At 53.5% G+C, this 18,550-nt stretch overlaps 8 protein-coding genes across 8 annotated transcripts; 5 read left to right on the top strand and 3 right to left on the bottom strand.

The window, feature by feature from the left end:
- Positions 1-112: 112 nt before the first annotated feature.
- M409DRAFT_52748 (uncharacterized protein) lies at positions 113-871 on the bottom strand (the record flags this gene model as incomplete). Its single annotated transcript, XM_033812162.1, has 1 exon — positions 113-871. One exon carries the CDS (start codon positions 869-871, stop codon positions 113-115), a length of 759 nt encoding a protein of 252 aa, XP_033669605.1.
- Positions 872-1,926: 1,055 nt separating this feature from the next.
- On the top strand, positions 1,927-4,048 carry M409DRAFT_65141 (GMC oxidoreductase; the record flags this gene model as incomplete). The annotated part of the gene is made up of 7 exons (XM_033816386.1): positions 1,927-1,984; positions 2,037-2,380; positions 2,434-3,046; positions 3,088-3,135; positions 3,191-3,261; positions 3,320-3,372; positions 3,418-4,048. 7 exons carry the CDS (start codon positions 1,927-1,929, stop codon positions 4,046-4,048), a joined length of 1,818 nt encoding a protein of 605 aa, XP_033669604.1.
- A 1,197-nt stretch (positions 4,049-5,245) lies between these two features.
- Positions 5,246-6,325, bottom strand: M409DRAFT_20731 (uncharacterized protein; the record flags this gene model as incomplete). The annotated part of the gene is made up of 1 exon (XM_033805524.1): positions 5,246-6,325. One exon carries the CDS (start codon positions 6,323-6,325, stop codon positions 5,246-5,248), a length of 1,080 nt encoding a protein of 359 aa, XP_033669603.1.
- A 1,003-nt stretch (positions 6,326-7,328) lies between these two features.
- On the top strand, positions 7,329-9,254 carry M409DRAFT_20730 (uncharacterized protein; the record flags this gene model as incomplete). Its single annotated transcript, XM_033805523.1, has 4 exons — positions 7,329-7,436; positions 7,497-7,606; positions 7,663-8,246; positions 8,305-9,254. The coding sequence occupies 4 exons, from the start codon at positions 7,329-7,331 to the stop codon at positions 9,252-9,254; spliced, it is 1,752 nt and encodes a 583-aa protein (XP_033669602.1).
- Positions 9,255-10,805: 1,551 nt separating this feature from the next.
- M409DRAFT_36273 (uncharacterized protein) lies at positions 10,806-12,642 on the bottom strand (the record flags this gene model as incomplete). Its single annotated transcript, XM_033810527.1, has 2 exons — positions 10,806-11,297; positions 11,362-12,642. 2 exons carry the CDS (start codon positions 12,640-12,642, stop codon positions 10,806-10,808), a joined length of 1,773 nt encoding a protein of 590 aa, XP_033669601.1.
- Positions 12,643-13,061: 419 nt separating this feature from the next.
- Positions 13,062-14,776, top strand: M409DRAFT_65139 (uncharacterized protein; the record flags this gene model as incomplete). The annotated part of the gene is made up of 3 exons (XM_033816385.1): positions 13,062-13,155; positions 13,285-13,748; positions 13,802-14,776. The coding sequence occupies 3 exons, from the start codon at positions 13,062-13,064 to the stop codon at positions 14,774-14,776; spliced, it is 1,533 nt and encodes a 510-aa protein (XP_033669600.1).
- Positions 14,777-15,021: 245 nt separating this feature from the next.
- On the top strand, positions 15,022-16,154 carry M409DRAFT_20727 (uncharacterized protein; the record flags this gene model as incomplete). Its single annotated transcript, XM_033805522.1, has 2 exons — positions 15,022-15,857; positions 15,908-16,154. The coding sequence occupies 2 exons, from the start codon at positions 15,022-15,024 to the stop codon at positions 16,152-16,154; spliced, it is 1,083 nt and encodes a 360-aa protein (XP_033669599.1).
- Positions 16,155-16,458: 304 nt separating this feature from the next.
- On the top strand, positions 16,459-18,078 carry M409DRAFT_20726 (uncharacterized protein; the record flags this gene model as incomplete). The annotated part of the gene is made up of 1 exon (XM_033805521.1): positions 16,459-18,078. The coding sequence occupies one exon, from the start codon at positions 16,459-16,461 to the stop codon at positions 18,076-18,078; it is 1,620 nt and encodes a 539-aa protein (XP_033669598.1).
- Between the last annotated feature and the right edge of the window lie 472 nt (positions 18,079-18,550).

Raw genomic sequence — 18,550 nt, 5'->3', positions numbered from 1 at the left:
GGTCGTTACGCGGGTTTAAGTTGGAACCCTGATGCTCCTGGCTCCACACTGTCCGATACGCTAGCGAGGATCGCTTTGCCAGAGCCCGTCGATTGATCGACAGGAACTGTTATCATGTTTGGGGCGAAGTACTGATGGCTCGCAGCCTGTCGAGAGCACGTTTGACTGCAGAAGGCGGGGACTTGGCAGCGAGTGCCTCATCTACAGCTTGCCCACAGCCCTCTACACCAAAAATCTTGACATTGGCATGATCACGACACACTTGAAGCATAAACGTTAAAAGGCGGGCATGTGGATGCTGATTCTCCACGGCAAGAGTCTTCAGCAGAGCAATGCTGGGCACGTTGAGTTGAAGCACCGTCACCTTCTGCAGCAATCTCTCTTGGACAGCTTGGAGGAGTTCTTCGCCGTACCAGACGTGGTATGGGTTCTGCTTCCAAAGTTCATGAAGCACTTCGTAGGTAGAGTCGACGACCAATTCCCAGCTGTCTTCTCTTGCCTCGTCCCATTCGATCCCTCGAAAGCCATCGTACATTGGGATCAAGTTGCCAATGGCGGCGATGTTCCACCAGATCGTGTCGTCGTCGAGCAGGGCACGAAACTTACCGTTGGTGGGAAGAGGGTAGTCTACGACGCCTTCGCTGAGGATGTAGGTGCCTGCAGAGATGAGTGCGCTCTTCAGGCTTGGAACAGTCCGTGCGTCTGGAAGGTCGGTGAAGATTTTCTCGATGGCGTCTTTCATCGCTTGCTCGTCTTCGGGAGCGATCAGTCGCTTCTGGGCGTGGCCTGAACTTGAGTCGTTGCTCGAAGATGGGGATTGTTCTGGGCCAGCCAGAGGCAGTTGTTGGTTCTTGTTGGTAGATTTGCTCATGGTAATCGTTGGGGACGCTTTCGACAGGAATCTGGACTCGAGGACGTAGTAGGAGAGAATTTGGGTGACGTGAATTCTTCTTTGGGGCAGAGGCGTGTCATATGGCAGGTGAGAACAATGCAGGGTAGTGAAGGCCATTCAGACCACCCACTGTCTCTTTGTCTTAGTGGCATCCTCCAGATTTTGGAACAAAGGCCATTCAAGTTGAAACATAGATTCTTTATTCCGGGTCTCGTCTCCGAGTTTGCAGCGGCCACAGCAGCCGCAGGCAAGTGAGCGATATCGCCATTCGGTGGCTGAACAGATCAAGACAAGGTGCATCGATGGCGGCCTGATGTGGTCGAAGCTTTTAAATAAAGTCGAGCCACCGTCGAACCATTCCCGATCGTCCATTTAAATCGCGAACAAGAAGTTGTGATGCGTTTCCGAAGGATCGAGGTGTTGGGTGCGTACTGTATACGTGGATAGGGCTTGCTGTGCGCGGACAGCTCTGGCTATACGCGGACCGGGCTGAGAGTGAGGCTCTTGCCCGCGTAACCCTCCCGGAGCTCGATAATATTAGTTTTCTTCTCATCATGCGGGGTTGAGAACAAGATCTGAGATCTCAAGCACTATAAGTATCTTGTACCCCCAGGCTTTGTCTGTGCATGAAGACGTGGCACGTATCGGCTGCAGTACAGCGCTACAATAGTGCGTTACAACCAGAAAGCCTTGGCAGTGTTTCCTCGTGCTACCAGGGCATCCAGCTAGCACCGTTGCACTGAATGTGTCGCTGTCGAGGTGAATTAGAAAGTCCCCGACGATAGTATCAACTTGCCGCAAGAACCGCCATGCTCGACCGTTCAGCTCATTGCACTCCCAAGATGTGAGATCAGATCCAGTGACCAGCATGAGGGGTAAGAGAGCAGAGGAAGAGGGGCATGCGTCGATTGCGTCCATATGGCCGACCATTATAGTCGTCATGGCGTGGAATCTGCGGCAGGTAGGAGAATGGTACTCTCAAACGACCTCTACAATTTGTGACCTCATTGCTGGTTAAGAAAACCCGCTCAAACATGCCTTATCATCACCGTCTGCCAGCTGATTTCGAAGCCGATGTGATCATCGCAGGAGGCGAGTTTCAATCCACAGAAGAAATACGGACATTTCTGACAGTCGAATCCAGGCGGACTCGCAGGATGTGTTGTAGGTGGAAGACTCGCCGAAGCCGATCGCAACCTCAAGATCTTGATCATCGAACAAGGCCCAAACAGCTACGGATTGCCAGGAGTTGTGCATCCGGCCTTGTATCCGCGTGCTCTCTTCCCCAACAGCAACATCACGCTGTTCTGGAAGGGCAATGAGTCGAAAGAGCTTGCAGGGCGTGGGCCAATCGTTCCCTCTGGAGGTACATTGGGCGGTGGCTCGGCGATGAATTGGATGGTGTACACTCGTGCGCAGCGGTCGGATTTCGATTCGTGGAAGGCGGATGGATGGACTGCCGATGACATGTTGCCGTTCTTGAAGAAGGTAAGAACGCTCTTGGTTCGAAGTCGAGGTTTTTGGGTTGACTTCTCTTCCAGTTGGAGACGTATCACGGCAAGGGCGACAAAGACCGTCACGGCTTCGAAGGGCCAGTGAATGTGTCCAAGGGCACATACACTTGCAAGCGGTCGGAAGATGCCTTCATTGAATCAGCCGCGGCCATGGGATATCCGGAAGTGCAAGATCTTCAGAACCTCGACAACAACAATGCCGCCGAACGATACTATCGCTATGTGGGACCGAACGGGCGAAGACAGGATGCAGCTCATCGCTACATCCATCCCAAACTAAAAGGCGACGAATATCCTAATCTCCACGTCCTGACCGAAAAGCAGGTGCTCAGGGTCATCTTCAACGGGAAGAAGGCTGTTGGGGTTGAGTATCAGACGAACTCAAAGTACATGGCCAATCCAGAGTTCTTGGATGTTGGATATACCAGCCCAAGAATAGTCAAAGCCCGCAAGTTAGTTGTCGTTTCTGCTGGAGCCAATGGTACTCCTGGCGTGTTGGAAAGATCAGGCGTTGGCAATCCCGAAATCTTGAAGAAAGCTGGAGTTGAAGTCATCGAGGACTTGCCAGGCGTAGGCGAAGAGTACCAGGACCACCACTTGTCGCTCTGGGCCTATCGCACAAATCTCCACCCCCGGGAATGTATCAACGGCTTCCAAGACGGCAGGTTCAACATGACGAAGCCATCCGAATGAACGACGAACTTCTTGGAACGAACGCCATGGATGGTCGTGCGTATTCTAACAACGCAAGCTTTAATGGTGAAAATGCTGACGTGCTTCGCAGAGGGCAAGTTCAGACCGACTGAAGAGGAGGTTGATGCAATTGGGCCAGACTTCCGCAAGGCGTGGGACCGGGTATGTATCTGTCTCGAGTATTCTTCAAGCTGCGTAAGTATGCTGATGTGTGAGACAGGATTTCAAAGATGTCCCAGATCGACCTCTGATGATACTGGCACTGTACAATTGGTAAGCCGAAACAAACGCTTTGCTCCTGGTATTGACAGCCCCCAGCTACTACGGAGACCACTCCATCCTGCCAGACGATGCCGAATATGTCTCGCAAGCCAACTGGACTGGCTACCCATTCTCCCGAGGACACATCCACATCACCGGCAAGTCCATGGCCGACAAGCCCGACTTTGAAACCGGCTGGCTGAAAGATCCTGGCGACAATGACGTCAAAAAGCACGTCTGGGCATACAAGCTGTCGCGAGAAATGTGGCGCCGCATGCCCATTTTCCGAGGAGAGCTGAAGATCAATCATCCCAACTTCCCAGAAGGCAGCAAAGCCGCAGTCATCGAGAAGGCTGATGGACCTCTTGCCAAGGGAGACGAGAGGATCGAGTACAGCAAGGAAGATGACGCTGCGATCGAGCAGAAGGTCCGCGAGATCCTGTCGACGACCTGGCACTCATTGGGAACGTGCAAGATGGCGCCGAGGCAGGAAAACGGAGTAGTCGACCACACATTGAGTGTTCATGGCCTGCAAAACTTGAAGCTGGCGGACTTGAGTATTCCGCCGGAGAATGTGGGGGCCAACACCGGCAACACGGCCTTTGTCATTGGCGAGCGGGCGGCGGACTTGTTCATTCAAGAGTTGGGTATCAATAAGAGGAGGGACTCGCCCGTGCAGCAAGATTGAGGAGAGTGTGTACTGTTGTTGTGCTGTTGTGAGGAACATGAGGAAGGAGAAGGAGATGCTCATGTCGTCATTGCCCCTTTCAAAACACAGCGCTTAGGCCACTCGCACTTCTCTCCGACACATCCTGGTATATCAGCCTTGTCCCGAGCCATTCCCAACTTCAGCAATGTTTTCTGGCGCTATTCTCCCCCCACCCTGGTCGTAGACAATACGCGAGACAAGACAACGGATTGCATTGGCTCTCTCTATCGCCATCTCTAGCCGAAGTCGGGCTCTCGGTGCATCTCCGACCTCACCTCGTCGTTAGACTGACAAGTGAGTACAAAAGGCGTCGACCTTATCCAAGGATAGGTAGGCCGTCTCGGTGATTCCTTTTTCTTGCATCTGGTTACTCATTCGCTTGCTCCCCGTCAGCGCACGTTCTTCAACTGTACATCGAGACATCTAAAGACACAGAGTTGTCAACCGACTGCCTCTGAATCTCCCGACATCTACGACGATGCCTCTCCTTGCGCGACGATTCAGCATTACAAACTTCCTCATTGCTACTTCAGCCTTGGGCTTTCAAGTCTTCGTTCTGTACCCTTGGCACCAGAAACTCGACGACGACTTTGCAGAGCTCAAGCGGGAGAATCTGAAACTTGTGCAGCGAATCGAAACAGGCCTTGCAGGGACGATAAGTGGGAATGGCATTGCAGTTGCTAGCAGAGAAGGCGAAAGGGCGAAAGGGAGGAAGATCGCATGAAGTAAAGATGATGCTGGAGCAGTGTTGACGGCCACATGGGTTGCGGAGTGGGGTGTTCAGGCCAAGAGACATATGTGTGAAATGCTGCATATCTCCAATCGTGGGTTATGTACAGAACAATGCGACGAGGTCCGCTACTAACACCTTCCAGACAGCATGTTGCCGAGAGGACTTTGGCCGACATGACAACGCTGGAAAATTACCAATTTAGAACTCAGAAGTTCAGCTGGGTCCAAGCAATGATGCTTGACAGAACAGCCAACAGATCATCGCAGACTGCCTGGAGATCGTCTGGGTTCTCGAGCTCAAATGGAACAATGATGTGACGGTAGATTCGTTCGACCCAAATCTGTACTGTAGGAAAGTATCTCTTCCAAAGGCTGGCCGGTACATGCCTAGCAACGCTGCTCCGGCAAATCTCAGCCACCTGTAGTCCTCCCCCTGCCGGCCTTTCAATCAATCTCTCTCCGCATAGCTCTGGCCTCCTCCGCATCATCCTTGAAGAGACCCGTACTGCCATGCTGGTCCAGCCTGAACATCTCATACTTGGTCAGCACAACCAAATGCTCGGCCCAAGGCTCCTCTTTCCCCAAGATGATGTCCCGGATGGCTCGGCCCATGGAAGCATGCAGAGCTTTGTAGAAGCAACACCACTTCCCACGCACCTCGTCGTGGGCATTTTCGTACGTCTGACCCGGGAGCGAGTACACGGCCTTGTCGTATCTGTAGCCCATGAACGTGGTAGCCCGCATGTGGTGATGTGGCTCGTCCCAACTGTCGACGCGGACTTTCTTGAGCTGGGGTTGAAGAGCACAGAATGTCCGTAAAGGCTGAAGCCAATGAATGCTGTTCAGCTGGTTGACGGAGTAGAAGGTGTCAGGATCGCCTCGACCCCAGTCGTCATCGAAGGACGGCACGATATGGTTGTGATACTGCTGAACGGAAAGCTTGATGTGGGGCGAATCGAGCCCGGTCATGCAGCTCACAATGCGAGCCCACATGACCGTCTCGGAGGCTTCGTTCTTGGTAGCTTGCTGGGTATTCCCACCCCCTCGCCCAAGGAGTGTCGTCCGGTGCTGAATTGTGATGCGTTTGATGCATGCCAGCGAAGGCGCCGTGACGGTACGAAGGAAGGCGTAGTTGATCGAGAAAGGCTTGTCGAATACGATGGACAAGTTACCATAAAGACACTTGGATGCTTCGTTGTAACATGCCTTGCTCGCGAGCAATATGCCAGTGTTGCTTTTGCTCCAGTTTGGCGAAGTCTTGTCCCTCTGTCTCCGGCCGATTGGAACCGTGCACTGAATGGTATTCGGCTTATGCTTCTTCTGCCTCTTGCGCTGCAAAAGTAGCGTTGGGAATGATCTGAAGACTTCGACGTAGATCTTCTCGCGAAACTCCGCAGGCAGCTTGGCGAAGAACCAGCAATGCGGCCCTTCTGGCAAAGAAACTGCCGCTGAGCTGGTGGCAGATCTCTTCGGCATGACGATACGAAGCACTTTAGCCCTGCGCTTGGTGCTGGAAACGCCCATGTCTGCCTAACGAGTGGAACAAGTTATGGGTGGTATGTGAATGGAGAGTTTAGCAAGGTCGGAAGTAGAAAAGTGTTGTCTCATATCCAGCAAACTTGGAGCGTGACTTGTTCAAAGACCAAACCTAGGAAAGAGACTTCTCGAACTCTTTCATAACAATGAAGCTGTTACGTCTCGCCGTAGCTTCTGGATCAAGTTCTAGATGGGTAGTCTCGTGGGCACGTGAATTTCCACCTCACCTCGTGCGTGGCCGTCGTATGGCGTGGATTCCAGACTGACCAAATATCTCTCCATAGAGGTAGGGGCAGATGTACAGCAGTCCATCATCGTCGCTCTGCGAAGTAGTCATCCAAAACTCGGACAATTCAGTAGCAGCAGCTTGTAACCACGACCGGCCTTCATCCTGAAGAGACTGGGCCTGGTTCTGCCAGATTTGAAGTCGGTTCGGGACATGTCTTGGTGATGTTTTGACCTTTGCAGCCGAGAAATGAGGTCCAATTCGGGGGAAGGAAGCGGGGATTGTTTTATTGAAAGGGACACATCAATGCTTGCAGATCCGCCATTCTCATATGCTTTCGAAGATTTTCGTTGTTGGTGAAGCTGGGAGGAACTGGAAGACGGGTTAGAGAAGACGAGGAGGAAGGTTTGATGAACGTGACCCCCAAAGAAGTGGGTCCAGAAATTTATGGGGGCGCCAGAAGTAAACAAAACAACGAGTGTCATCAATGCACAATCCTTGGCATCCGACAAAGACTCCAAATGTCTACTCCCTCTCCCATGTGCGGAGAATACCTTGAAGCCCGGAAATATCTGGTTCATTGACGACGTTCTGGGTAGGCCGTGATAGATTCGGCCAAATCAGCGAGCGGCGGTGATGTTGCCGTGCGAATCCTGCCGACGGCAACATGTCCGTCCAACTTTCTACGTCGATTTGTCGCTCACCAGAATCCATCTTTTGCTTCTCCTTGAATCCATGACTGCGTGACGGCGAGCATCTCCCACAATGTCAGAGCGATCGGCTGCTATAGCCCTCCGCGAGTCCTTTGGCGACCGCAAGCTGCCGGACATCAGTCGCAAGATCACGGCGTGTGTGACTTGCCGGAAGCTCAAGGTATTGCGATGGTCTCACAGTCTCACACTTTCCCTCGAAGTGGACTGAAGGAAAGGGCAGATCAAATGTCATATGACACAATCGAAGCCGCCCTGCACCCGATGCAAAGCTCACAACACGCCATGCGTAGTCAACAAGAGCCTGCAGACGCTCTTGGAGGCAGATGCAACGTAAGGGCAGAGGCCCAGGCCCTCGCATTGCCTCGTCGTAACTGACTTGGGAGCAGATGGAAAGAGGACATGGAGCAGCGGCTTGCCAGGCTCGAGCAGGCCCTGTCAGGAAGTGAGCAGCCCGCCGAAGTCCGTATTCAACAAAGTCCCAATGTAGCGAAGACTCCCATTCGACAAGCACACTACAGCCCAGGCGGACACCGCATCAACGTTGAGCTGGATCTCTCATGCAGCTTGGGGGCTTTTCCAGCAGCGTCCATCACCAGTCTCAGCCAAGGAGTGGATGGCATCGAGACGCCGTCATGGCCGGATATCATCTCTCGCGGCATCATCTCCGTAAAGCAGGCAAAACAGCACCTGGGCTTCTTCCAACAGTATCTGGATCCGCTCATCTGTCAGCCGCTCGGCCCAGTCCCGACTGTAGCGGCTCTTCGTGCAAGATCCACTCTACTGACCGCTGCCGTCTGTACCGTGGCCGCCTTCTGCACCGACTCAGATGAATATCCAGCTTGTCTGTCTGGCCTGCAGGAAGAAGTTTTCCGCAAGCTGTTCGCCCAAAGCAATTCCTTTGACGACGTACTTGCCCTCTGCGTTGGAGCTTTCTGGCTGCGAGGCATTGCTGGTACTCTTCAAGGTTTAGGTAAGTGCTTGGAAGGAGGCCGTAAGTCCTATCTTGATCTGATTCACGACATGTCTAGCTGTCCGCATCGGCTATCAACTCGACCTCCACAGATGCATCACCAAGATGCCTCATACCGACGTTGCGTGCTACAATCGGACCAGAATATATTTCCTCACATTCCTGTGCGACCACCATTGCTCTCTGGTCTACGGTAAACCGTCCATGACGCACGAATGGAGGAGCTTGAAGAATCCAGCGACGCTGCTCCAGAGCGAGTATTCAACGCCGGCAGATCTGTTCTTGATTTGTCAAATCGAGTTGTGGTCTATCAACCGACGAGTCTTTGAGACCTTTGGAGCAGACATTCATTCTCCGGCGGCGAGTCGTAATGTGGTGGAGATCAATCGACTGGATGGGGCGTATTCCACGTGGTACAACAACTGGAAGACCGCACTGAGTGTCGAGCAGGACGCCGTCGACACTGAGCTGCAGCATATCCTGGTCGACTTCTACTACCACTCTGGACGGCTGTTCCTCTTTTCGCACGTCTTTCGTGGTCAAGCTTCCACCCCTAGCACAGCCCGATCGAACCAGGATGCTTTCGATTGTGCACTCTCGGTGATCAGATGCTTCACTCTCTGGCAAGGAGCTTCCCAATGGATTCACAAGCTGCCTTCCTACTTCTCTACCATGATCGCCTTTGCGTGCGTCTGTCTGGTTCGTGCTAGCTTTCAAGCAGAACAACACGGAGGAATGAGTCCTGATCAGGCTCGAAATGAGATCAAGAGACTGGTGACCCTGTTCCGTGCCATCGAAGGTCAAAGCCAACCTCTTGCCAGCTTTGCCGATACCCTGGAGTCAGCAGTGGGAAGTCAGCAACCAGTGAAAACTGACTTTGACGCCCCAGGATTCAACATCGACATGGCAGCAGATTTTGACTGGGACAACTTCTGGAGCGAGTCGATGAACTCGGACTTGCTCGGCAACGAGATGACTTGGATGTTTCCTCTCAACGACGGTCTCTGATGGGCTTACAGGAATGGCAGAGAGAAGCTAAAAGTCTGCAACCCGAACCACCTCGTTGTCACTCTCCGGCCCATGCGGCGCTGCGTATCTGCCAAGCCTTCCGAGAAGTTGGCAAAGAAGTCGCTGTAGCAGATGGGATCGTGGATATCCCGCATGGCCGCCACGGCCCACTGCGACTCATCCTGATCTGTGCTTTCAATGGCGCAGAGTAATAGAGCTCGAAGGAAGGCTGAGTGGACAGAACGCCTCGGATGAGCATCCATCCATGCGGAGATAATACTCTGCATCTGCCTCAACTGAGCGCAGGCTTCTAGGGTGGTGCTCTGTTCTTGAGACAGATTACGGCCCATCTCGACCATCTCTGTGTCAAATGTCAGAATGCAGAGCGTACACTGCAGATCAAGCGCCTCTGCTACAGTTCTTGACGTGATTCGAGATTGCAGTTCTCCGGCACCGTGTCGCATAAGCGCTGGACGATGGAACCACAGTTGATCCAGCTGGGACTTGTACGTTGCCATTATGGCTGTGACTTGCTCCTGGTCCTCGCCTGTCGTACGGCTTCGATGATAGTGCGAAAGATCTGCGACTTGCGCCGAGATGACTTGCGTCTGAACGTACAAGGCGAACAGAGGCTCTGTCAGCGTAGCAAGAAGAGTGTGATCTGGGTCAGCGGCATTGGCTGACTCTAGAGGCGGGATTGGAGTACACTGGGCGAAGATCGCTTTCAGCGTTTCTCGAGTTGACTCGGAGAGCAACCCTCGGTTCCCGGAACGACGAGCAGCCGCATGGCAGATCAGTAACCAGGCAGCCAGCCTTGCCGTCAGCGGAGACGGCGACGAGTGTGAAGCCAATATCTCTTGCATTGTTGTGGATGCAGTATCCACTGGCTGATACAGGACACCCGTCCTTGTCTCTTCCGGCAGCATCATCTCCACTAGAGCAAGCACGAAGCCGGCGGCGAGCAGGATGTCGAAGGAGTTGCCTTCAGCGGTCAGGCGGGCCAGATCTGTCTTCAGCAATAAGCACGCCTCTTCGTACAGTCGCAAGGCTCGACCATGAGGCAGGGCATTCTTCCGTGCACGATGCACTTCCTGCTCGGCTTCGGTCGCCTTCGCCAGCACAATACTCTGCGGGATGAACGGCAAAGCCATCTCCTTGAATGCCACCCAGTTGGCAGGGTCATATGGGGTACACAGCGCCGACAGACCGGGTGTTGCTCATCGCACTGAACGAAAGTCCGAGTGGATCAGCTGATTCTTCTGCTCAGCCTAAACGTTGGACGAACCTTGACTTTTGCTGCACGACAAGCCAAACACCCCGTCCGCACGCGGCCTCTGTACGCTGTGCTCATCTCACTGCTGGCTGGCCTTGTATGTCGACTCTCCCCGTGGTGAATAGGGATTTCCATGTCTCAACGGCGTCTCTTTCATCTTGGAGCTTGCCATCGCCACGTGCAGCGCAAGACGAGGGAACTGGGTGGTTCAAGGTTGCACTGGACATCAACAACAAATTTGCTTTCTCTTATCGAAATACATGTTTTCTAACAAGTGATCAAGACATGGATGGCCGGCTATCTGCCGCACGATCCTCTGTTCGAGGAAGGGAAGTGGAAACGACTCGAGAATCCGCGGCGCCAAACAACATCTGGTCCATCTCGCTCTTCTCTTGCGGTAGCAAAAGATTCAAAATCACCCCCACGACGGCCGCAATGATAAATGGCGTCTCCACGATGAGATTCACGCCCTGCAGAAAGCCTTGCAGATGCACGTTGGGCCAGCTGTAATCCAAAACCTTGTTGAACCACGTCGGAGTGACGATGTCGATGAATCCAATGCCGAGGGCGACGGTGAGGATGAATCGATTTCGTCGGGTGAACTGGATCATCCCCAGGATACGGATACCGGCGACGGCGACGGTGCTGTAGAGGAAGACCTGCATGCCACCCAGCACTGAAGGAGGCATGGCTGAGAATACGGCTCCAAACTTGGCAAAGAAACCCATCAACACGAGAAAGACAGACGCCGCCCAGCCGGCTCGACGAGACTACATGCCATAGTCAGTACAATGATGATGGATCGAACGGTTCAAAAGACATCGATCGACTCACCGCACATCCCGTCAGGACAATGACACCGTTGTTTCCAGCTTGCGAGACCATAGGCAGCCCGGTACCCAACGCACTAATCAGACTGCCCAATCCATCACAAAGTATTCCGCCTTGGATTCGACTATTGAACTGAGTACCTTCGACATCGACCCCAGAGATCTCAGCAGTGGCGAGGATATCCGGCATACAACTGACGCCTTCGCAGATGAACATGATCAAAAGCGGCAGGACGAGGGCTCCATCGACAGACAGCTTGAAGGTGTGAACCCAGAGGAATGTGACAACAGGAGCTGAATCGATGTTCTGCTTGGACCAGTAGCCGGTAGCCCCTGAGATGATACAACCCACTGCGAGGCCGATTAAGACCGAGGCAGACTTCATGAGAGGAGCACCAAACTGCTCAACCACGACGATGCTAATGAAGACACTGAAGCCGAGACCGATGAGTTTGGGATCAGCCCAGGGCAAGGGCTTTGGGGCATCGATGCTGGGGCACAATGCGTAGTAGCCTTCGCCGCCATTGCAGTTGGACGAACCAGCCCAGTTCTGCATGCCGTTGCCGATCAAGTAGACGCCGACGAGGAGCAGCAGCGAACCTGTGACAGTCTTGGGGAAGATCTTGTTCAGGAATCGAGGAGGCACGAGGGACATAGCCATCTGGATCAACACCGTGCAAAGCATCGTTCCAAGCACAGCGCCCCATGCATCTGGACAGGGGAGATGTGTCCCATCGGAAGCGATTGGACAGGTTCCGTTCTTGTACCGCATGTCGCTGTACGACATGGCCACAGCGATGATGTCGAATGTAGGGCCGACAACTGACAACAGACCGGTGCCGATGTAGAAAGGGGTACCCTTGATGTGCAGTCGAGTGACCTGGATGGCTGTGGCAATGCCTGTCGTGATGAAAGCTGCCGAAACGAGGTATGAAGTTTGAGCCGAGTCCAGGTTGAATGCACCAGAGGCAATGGCAAGCGGCGGCGACACGACGGATCCGATCATGATGAGTGCGTGCTGCAGCCCGAGGATGATGGTCAACAGGATGGGTACTTCATCGTGGAGGCCGTAGAAGGGCATCGCCTTGTCCTTGTATTTGCGGTTGAAGGGCGGGATGTTGGGTGTGACAAGGTACCAGTAGTCGTAATCGCCCAGCCACACTTCTTTTGAGGTGAGGTATGTCCATGTTTCGATTGCTCTTTGGTGGAGTTGCAGTTTGGAGACGATGCCCTGCTCGTTGGCTTCGTGGGATGTTGTCGACGTTGTGGTGCTTCCCACGGCCATGATTGTTTTCCCGTCCTCCATCATCTTGTTCGACCTTTGTCTGATATTCCAACGACTCAGAAATATGAAGAAGCTTCGTCAATCAGTAGCCCTCCAGATGTTGAACCAGGTGATGCCTCTATGCTGACCTATATCTTCAACGTCTACGACTACGCTCTTCGAGCAGAGGCGTATGTCTAGATCTCCCACTATCAATGGCTGACAGCCACACCCACAGAGCTCCCAGATCATCGAAGCGTCCAGTACGAAGATGCTTACAATCGCCCATCGCCCTATCTTGAATCCTGCTGGCCGTGGCCTTATCAAGCGCTATCAGTCTCGTACCAGGCTCTGACATGTGATTGGTTGGAGTTGCCCGACGACCGATGCTTTCGTACTTCGCCCTTCGGGCAGAGCTGAAGCTGCGACTCCTTTCTTCCATGCATCATGCAGGTTTACTGGAGTGCAGGAGGGAGTTGGCCGCCCTCATTACATACAAGACTGAATTTGAATTAGACTGCCGCCATCAAATGGGTTGGCAGTCGCAATCGGTCACTGGCAACAACGTACTTTTTCAGGAGCACAATCGCCAGCTTTGGGGCACAGGATCTCCAAGAGACAGAATCAAGACAACTTCATTCGAACACCTAAACGGCGCAAAAGGGCACAAAAAGGCAATGCTATTCGTTCATGCCACCATCATCACGGTAGACCCGGAACGGACAATATGGCTGGACGGAGCAATATTGGTAGAGGGCGGACGCATCGCTGCCATTGAAAAGACAAGCCAAATTCTGCAACATCATGAGCGGAGTGGTGAAACCGACATTGTCGATTGCAAGGGCAAAATCATCATCCCAGGCCTCATCAACACGCACGCCCATCTCGGCCAGTCGCTCTTACGAGGATTAGCTGAAGACCTCCCGCTACATTCATGGCTGTGCGACGCCATTTGGCCCCTGGAAGCCAACTATCAGGGCGACGACGGCTATATCGCTGCTCGGGTGACTATAGCAGAGATGCTAAAGAGTGGAACGACATGCTTCTTGGAGGCTCTCCTGACGCCGACCAGTGGCTTTGAAAATGCCGTTCGAGCGGTGGAAGAGATGGGGATTCGAGCGTGTCTGGTATGTGGAGGAAGAGTTTGAAGTATTACTGAAGACTGCTGAAATGTCCTCAGGGGAAGCTTGTCAAGGTGCAAGAGACGACCAAGACGGATGCAATTGCGGATCCTCGAGACCGGGACATCTCCAACATGTCGATTGACGCTGCTCTCACTGCTCGCGAACATTACCACGGCGCTTGTGGAGGTCGCTTACATGTGTGGATGGCAGCTGTCACCCCTCGCGGCTCAGCCGAGTCTGCTCATAAGGCCATTGGAGATGCTTGCGCGGAACATGGCATGGGTCTCACCATGCACTGCGCGGAAGCCCCAAAAGACTTAACAATCTACCGCGATAGCTACGATTGTAGCCCAGTGGAGTTCTGCAAACGGACCAACCTGATCGGGAGAAACCGCAAGACCGTGCTCGCTCACATGGTGAATCTGGATCTTCCTAAGGACGTCCCTCTCCTGCGAGAGACTGGAGCCACAGTAGCACACAATCCGAGCAGCAATTGCAAACTTGGATCAGGCATTGCAGCTGTGCCAGAGCTGCTGGCTGGCGAGGTCAATGTTGGTCTGGGCACGGATGGAGCCCCGTGTGCAAATACTTACGACATGATCCTTGAGATGCGTATGGCGTCTCTTATTCAGAAAGGGTCACGACAGAATGCCACCACTATGACGGCTGAGCAGGTCCTCGCCATGGCGACCATCAATGGCGCCAAGGCATTGGGGCTCGAACACGAGATCGGAAGTTTGGAGGTGGGCAAGAAAGCAGACTTCGTCGTGATCGATACGTCTGGCCTTCATTGCGTACCATTCGACTCTGAGCAGATCCTGAACGGCGGGATCGATCCTGTTACTACTGTTGTATTCTCTTGCTCTGGTGCCGACGTCGAGAAGCTGGTGATCGACGGAGACATGCTGATTGATAATCACAGCTTTCTCCATTGCGACGAAATGTGGATCAAGGCCCAAGCCCGGTACGCAATCTCCAGAATACGCAAGGAAGCTGGAATTGGAAACAAGCTTGCGCGGAACTATCGGTGAAGAAGAGTATTGATCAACGCATGTGGGACAGGGACATGTGGGACAGACACAAAATTAATAACGGCATGTGCTGTATTCCTCACCTCCCCGGAGCTGACACCCACCGATGACCGACGAGTCGTACTCGCCATCAGGTGCACAAGCGGAGCAACGCTGAAATGTTCTCAGAGTAAGTCAGTCCGACGCTGCTTCATATCTTTGGCGTTCAAAGGAGCGCCATCGAGGCAGGCCGTCGTCGTCCAAACATGCCTTGCGCATCGAAAGCGATTATCATCGGCGGAGGCATCGCAGGCTTGTCGTGTGCGATTGCATTGGCTCGTGTTGGTGTTTTCTGTACGATCTTGGAACGAGGAAACCCCAAAGAAGGTGCCTCCATCGGCGTCAGTGGGCGCGCGACAAATGCAGCAGAAGAGCTGGGTCTGTACGAAAGGCTGTACAGAGAGGGCATGCCATTCGAAAAGGGGAATGGAGCCTTGGACTTTCGCAATGCCGCTGGAGATATTATCGCCAAGAGTCCCAGTGACCCCTACGGCTCTGAGACCAGAGAGACGGTTGGCGTATATCGACCGACGTGGATCAAGATCATGACTGAGGCTGCGATTGAACTCGGAGTGGAGATCAAGGCACACACAACTTTCACTGCGATCGACAATCGGATGGATGGGGTTACTGTAACAACAAGCAGCGGCGAGATACTCGAAGCAGACTTCCTGGTTGGAGCTGACGGTGTATCGTCGGCGACTCGGGGCGTTATCATTCCAGATGGCCCTGAGCCGCAATACTCTGGTCAGTTCAGCATGCGATGGATGGCGCCTGGGCCTCGGATTCAACCCGAATCCATGTACATGAGCCCCGAAGGACGCCTGGGGTTCTACTATCTCCCCGAAGACATTGTCTACGTGGCGAGTGTGATGACTGTTCCCGAGGGAGAGCGCCTGACCGAAGCTTCCACTGCTGCCCATTTCAGGGAGCTGCTCCAGTCAATGACGGCACCTGCATTGCAAGAATTGCGCAGTCGCTTGAGGCCAGATTCAGAAATCATCGCGCGCCCTTTTCGATGGATTCTTCTCCCCGACCGGTGGTATCGAAATCGATCCATATTGATTGGCGATGCAGCACATGCCACCACAGCACAGCGCACATGGGGCAAGGCGGAGGGATGGCGCTGGAGGATTCGGCCGTGCTGGCGCAGTGCATTCGCGATTATGGCAGCGTGGAACAGGCGTTTGAGGCATTCATGAAACGTCGGTACCATCGTGTCAGCACCGTGGTGCACTCGAGTGTCGAATTGTCCAAGCTTGAGCAGCGCGAGTCTACGCCGGAAGAACGAGCCTTGTACCGCAACCAAGCCATGGCTGCCATTGCAGTACCGTATTGAATGATACCTTACTGCTTGGAGGATCGAAGACCGCATGTCAAATATGTTTAGCTTTACAATCGAGTCTCCATCATTGGCAGTCTGCAATTCCAAATCTACGCATGTTGAGACCAGAATGTGTACGACCGGCAGTTTCCAAAAGCGGTGATTGAGACGAGCCCTTGTCAGCATGTGGGACAGAATTAAGTCTGATCGCCCGGGCAATCTGCCTCATCTGTGAATGACAGATCGAATGGGCTTGACTATACATTACTGTGCAGTGCTTCAGGAAAGCTCGAGTTCATGCCGCTAATTTCGCAGTATAATGGCTTACCGCTCAGAGAATCAGCACAACGACGATGCCGATATCGATGTGGGTGTGGTCGGCTATGGGCCGACTGGCATGGTCTTTGCCATCCTCATGGCATTGAAAGGTTTCCGTGTCTGCGTCTACGAGCGGCACAAAGAGCGATGGAACGCTCCCAGACACGGTCATGTCGACGGTCAAATCATGCGAATCATGCAAGACATCGGCATTGCCTTAGACGTCGAGAAGATTGCCCGCGCTCTCACCGAGTTCGAAGTCCATTCAGCTGAGGGAGAGACGCTCCAGTCGTTGAAGACAGCCGATGGCGATGGCAGTGGCTGGAAGAGGGCATACATGATGTCGTCGGTTGAGCTTGAGGATCATCTCGACATTCGTGCCCGCAATCTGGGCGTCCGTGTTATCATGGGTCATCAGGTTAGCAATCTGGAGCAGGACAGCACTGGAGTCAACGTGACGTCGATCAATACTTCGGACCAGAGCCTGACGCAGAGCATCCGGGCTCGATACGTTGTGGGAAGCGATGGGGCCAACAGCTTCGTGAGGAGGCATCTGGGCATTCCACAGACTGAAATTCCCTTCTCGCATCCGGAACACCTGGTCATCGACTTCGAGCATTTTGACCCAGATCTGGACATCCCCAATCTTCAGGGCAACGCCCACGTACTCTCTTCAAGCAGGCAGTACCTTGCCGGTCGCTGGGAGGGAGGTCGTTGGTCGCGGTGGGAATTTGCACGCAAAGAGGGCGAGCGTGTTGACGAGCTGCAGAAACTCAGCACTTGCTGGAAGCTGCTTGCCCCGTGGGGTGTAGGACCAGAGGACGGGGTGACCAGACGGCACTCCGTCTATGCATTCGAAGCTCGCATTGCCAAGCACTGGCGAGAGGATCGTATCTTCCTGATGGGCAATGCAGCACACACTATGCCTCCATACATGGGCCAAGGCATGTGTTCAGGGGCTAGAGATGCCGCAAATCTGGCTTGGAAGCTCTCTGCCGTGCTGGACAATACGGTCGGACCGGAGCTCCTGGACACCTACAAGCAGGAGCGGAAGTCACACGTTGAAGACATTACCAAACTGTCCATCGGCATTGGTACTGCGCTAAAGAAGGCTTATCAGATGATGTCTGAATCTCCACAGGCTGCTGGGTCTTTCCAAGTTGCTCAACCGCCAGAATTTCCCAGGATCACCGGAGGCTGCTTGCTGGGGTCAGGCGAGCTGCAATGCGTTGGCCGTCCAATGCTCCAAGGCCGTGTGCTGCATCAGGGCCGAGTCGCGCTGTTGGGGGATTTCTTGCCGGGCGGTCGGACCATCATCACCGGCCAGCGCCTCCCAAAACATCTCTTCGACTCGAGACAGCGCCAGGTGCTCGTCAAGTACGACGTGACAGTTGCTCATGTCTCGAGAGGCGCGAGTGCGCAGTACGTCAACCTGGAGGGTGACTATGATGTGTGGTACCGTACCCACAAGAGAAAAGCCGTACTGGTGCGCCCTGATCACTACATCTTTAATGCTGCCGAGCATCCTGACGATGCGGTTGAGCTGGTCGATCAGCTGCGGGCTGCCATGGAGTCTTTTGAAAGGGGAGAAGATGACAGTTCATTGTCGAAGCAAGGATGATCCACGGCTAAGAAGCAGTGTACTCTACTCTATAGCTATCCAATTGTAGTTCCGATCTAGAACCTCACGCACAGTGTCCGGTCTATCTACGCCTGGCAGATCCCCGTTTGGCGGGTGCCCATGTACATGGACATCAAACATGACACATCTGTAGCTCGCCCGTGCGTTCCGTAGCAAGTCCAGGTCTTCTTGCGGCAAATTGCCCGGAATTCCAGATATGGCCAGTGAAAGGCTGTCTCTGAGATAGATGACTTCCAGCGTTAGCATCTTCCATTTCTCCTCAACCATCTCCAGCCGGGTCACTACGCGGATCCAGGAAGAAATATCGACCTTAACGCCATGGATAGTACTGCGAGTAACGTACTTGATAGGGAAGCTGCGCAGACGGTGAAGCTGCGTACGGATCCGCGACACTTTCGCGTTTTCTTTTAATTTCTCGCGACACGCTTAACTTTTAACTCTTCTACTTTAT

This window comes from Zasmidium cellare (assembly GCF_010093935.1).
Source record: "Zasmidium cellare ATCC 36951 unplaced genomic scaffold M409scaffold_11, whole genome shotgun sequence".
Lineage (NCBI taxonomy): Eukaryota > Fungi > Ascomycota > Dothideomycetes > Mycosphaerellales > Mycosphaerellaceae > Zasmidium > Zasmidium cellare.
This window is presented reverse-complemented; position numbering and strand designations above follow the sequence as displayed.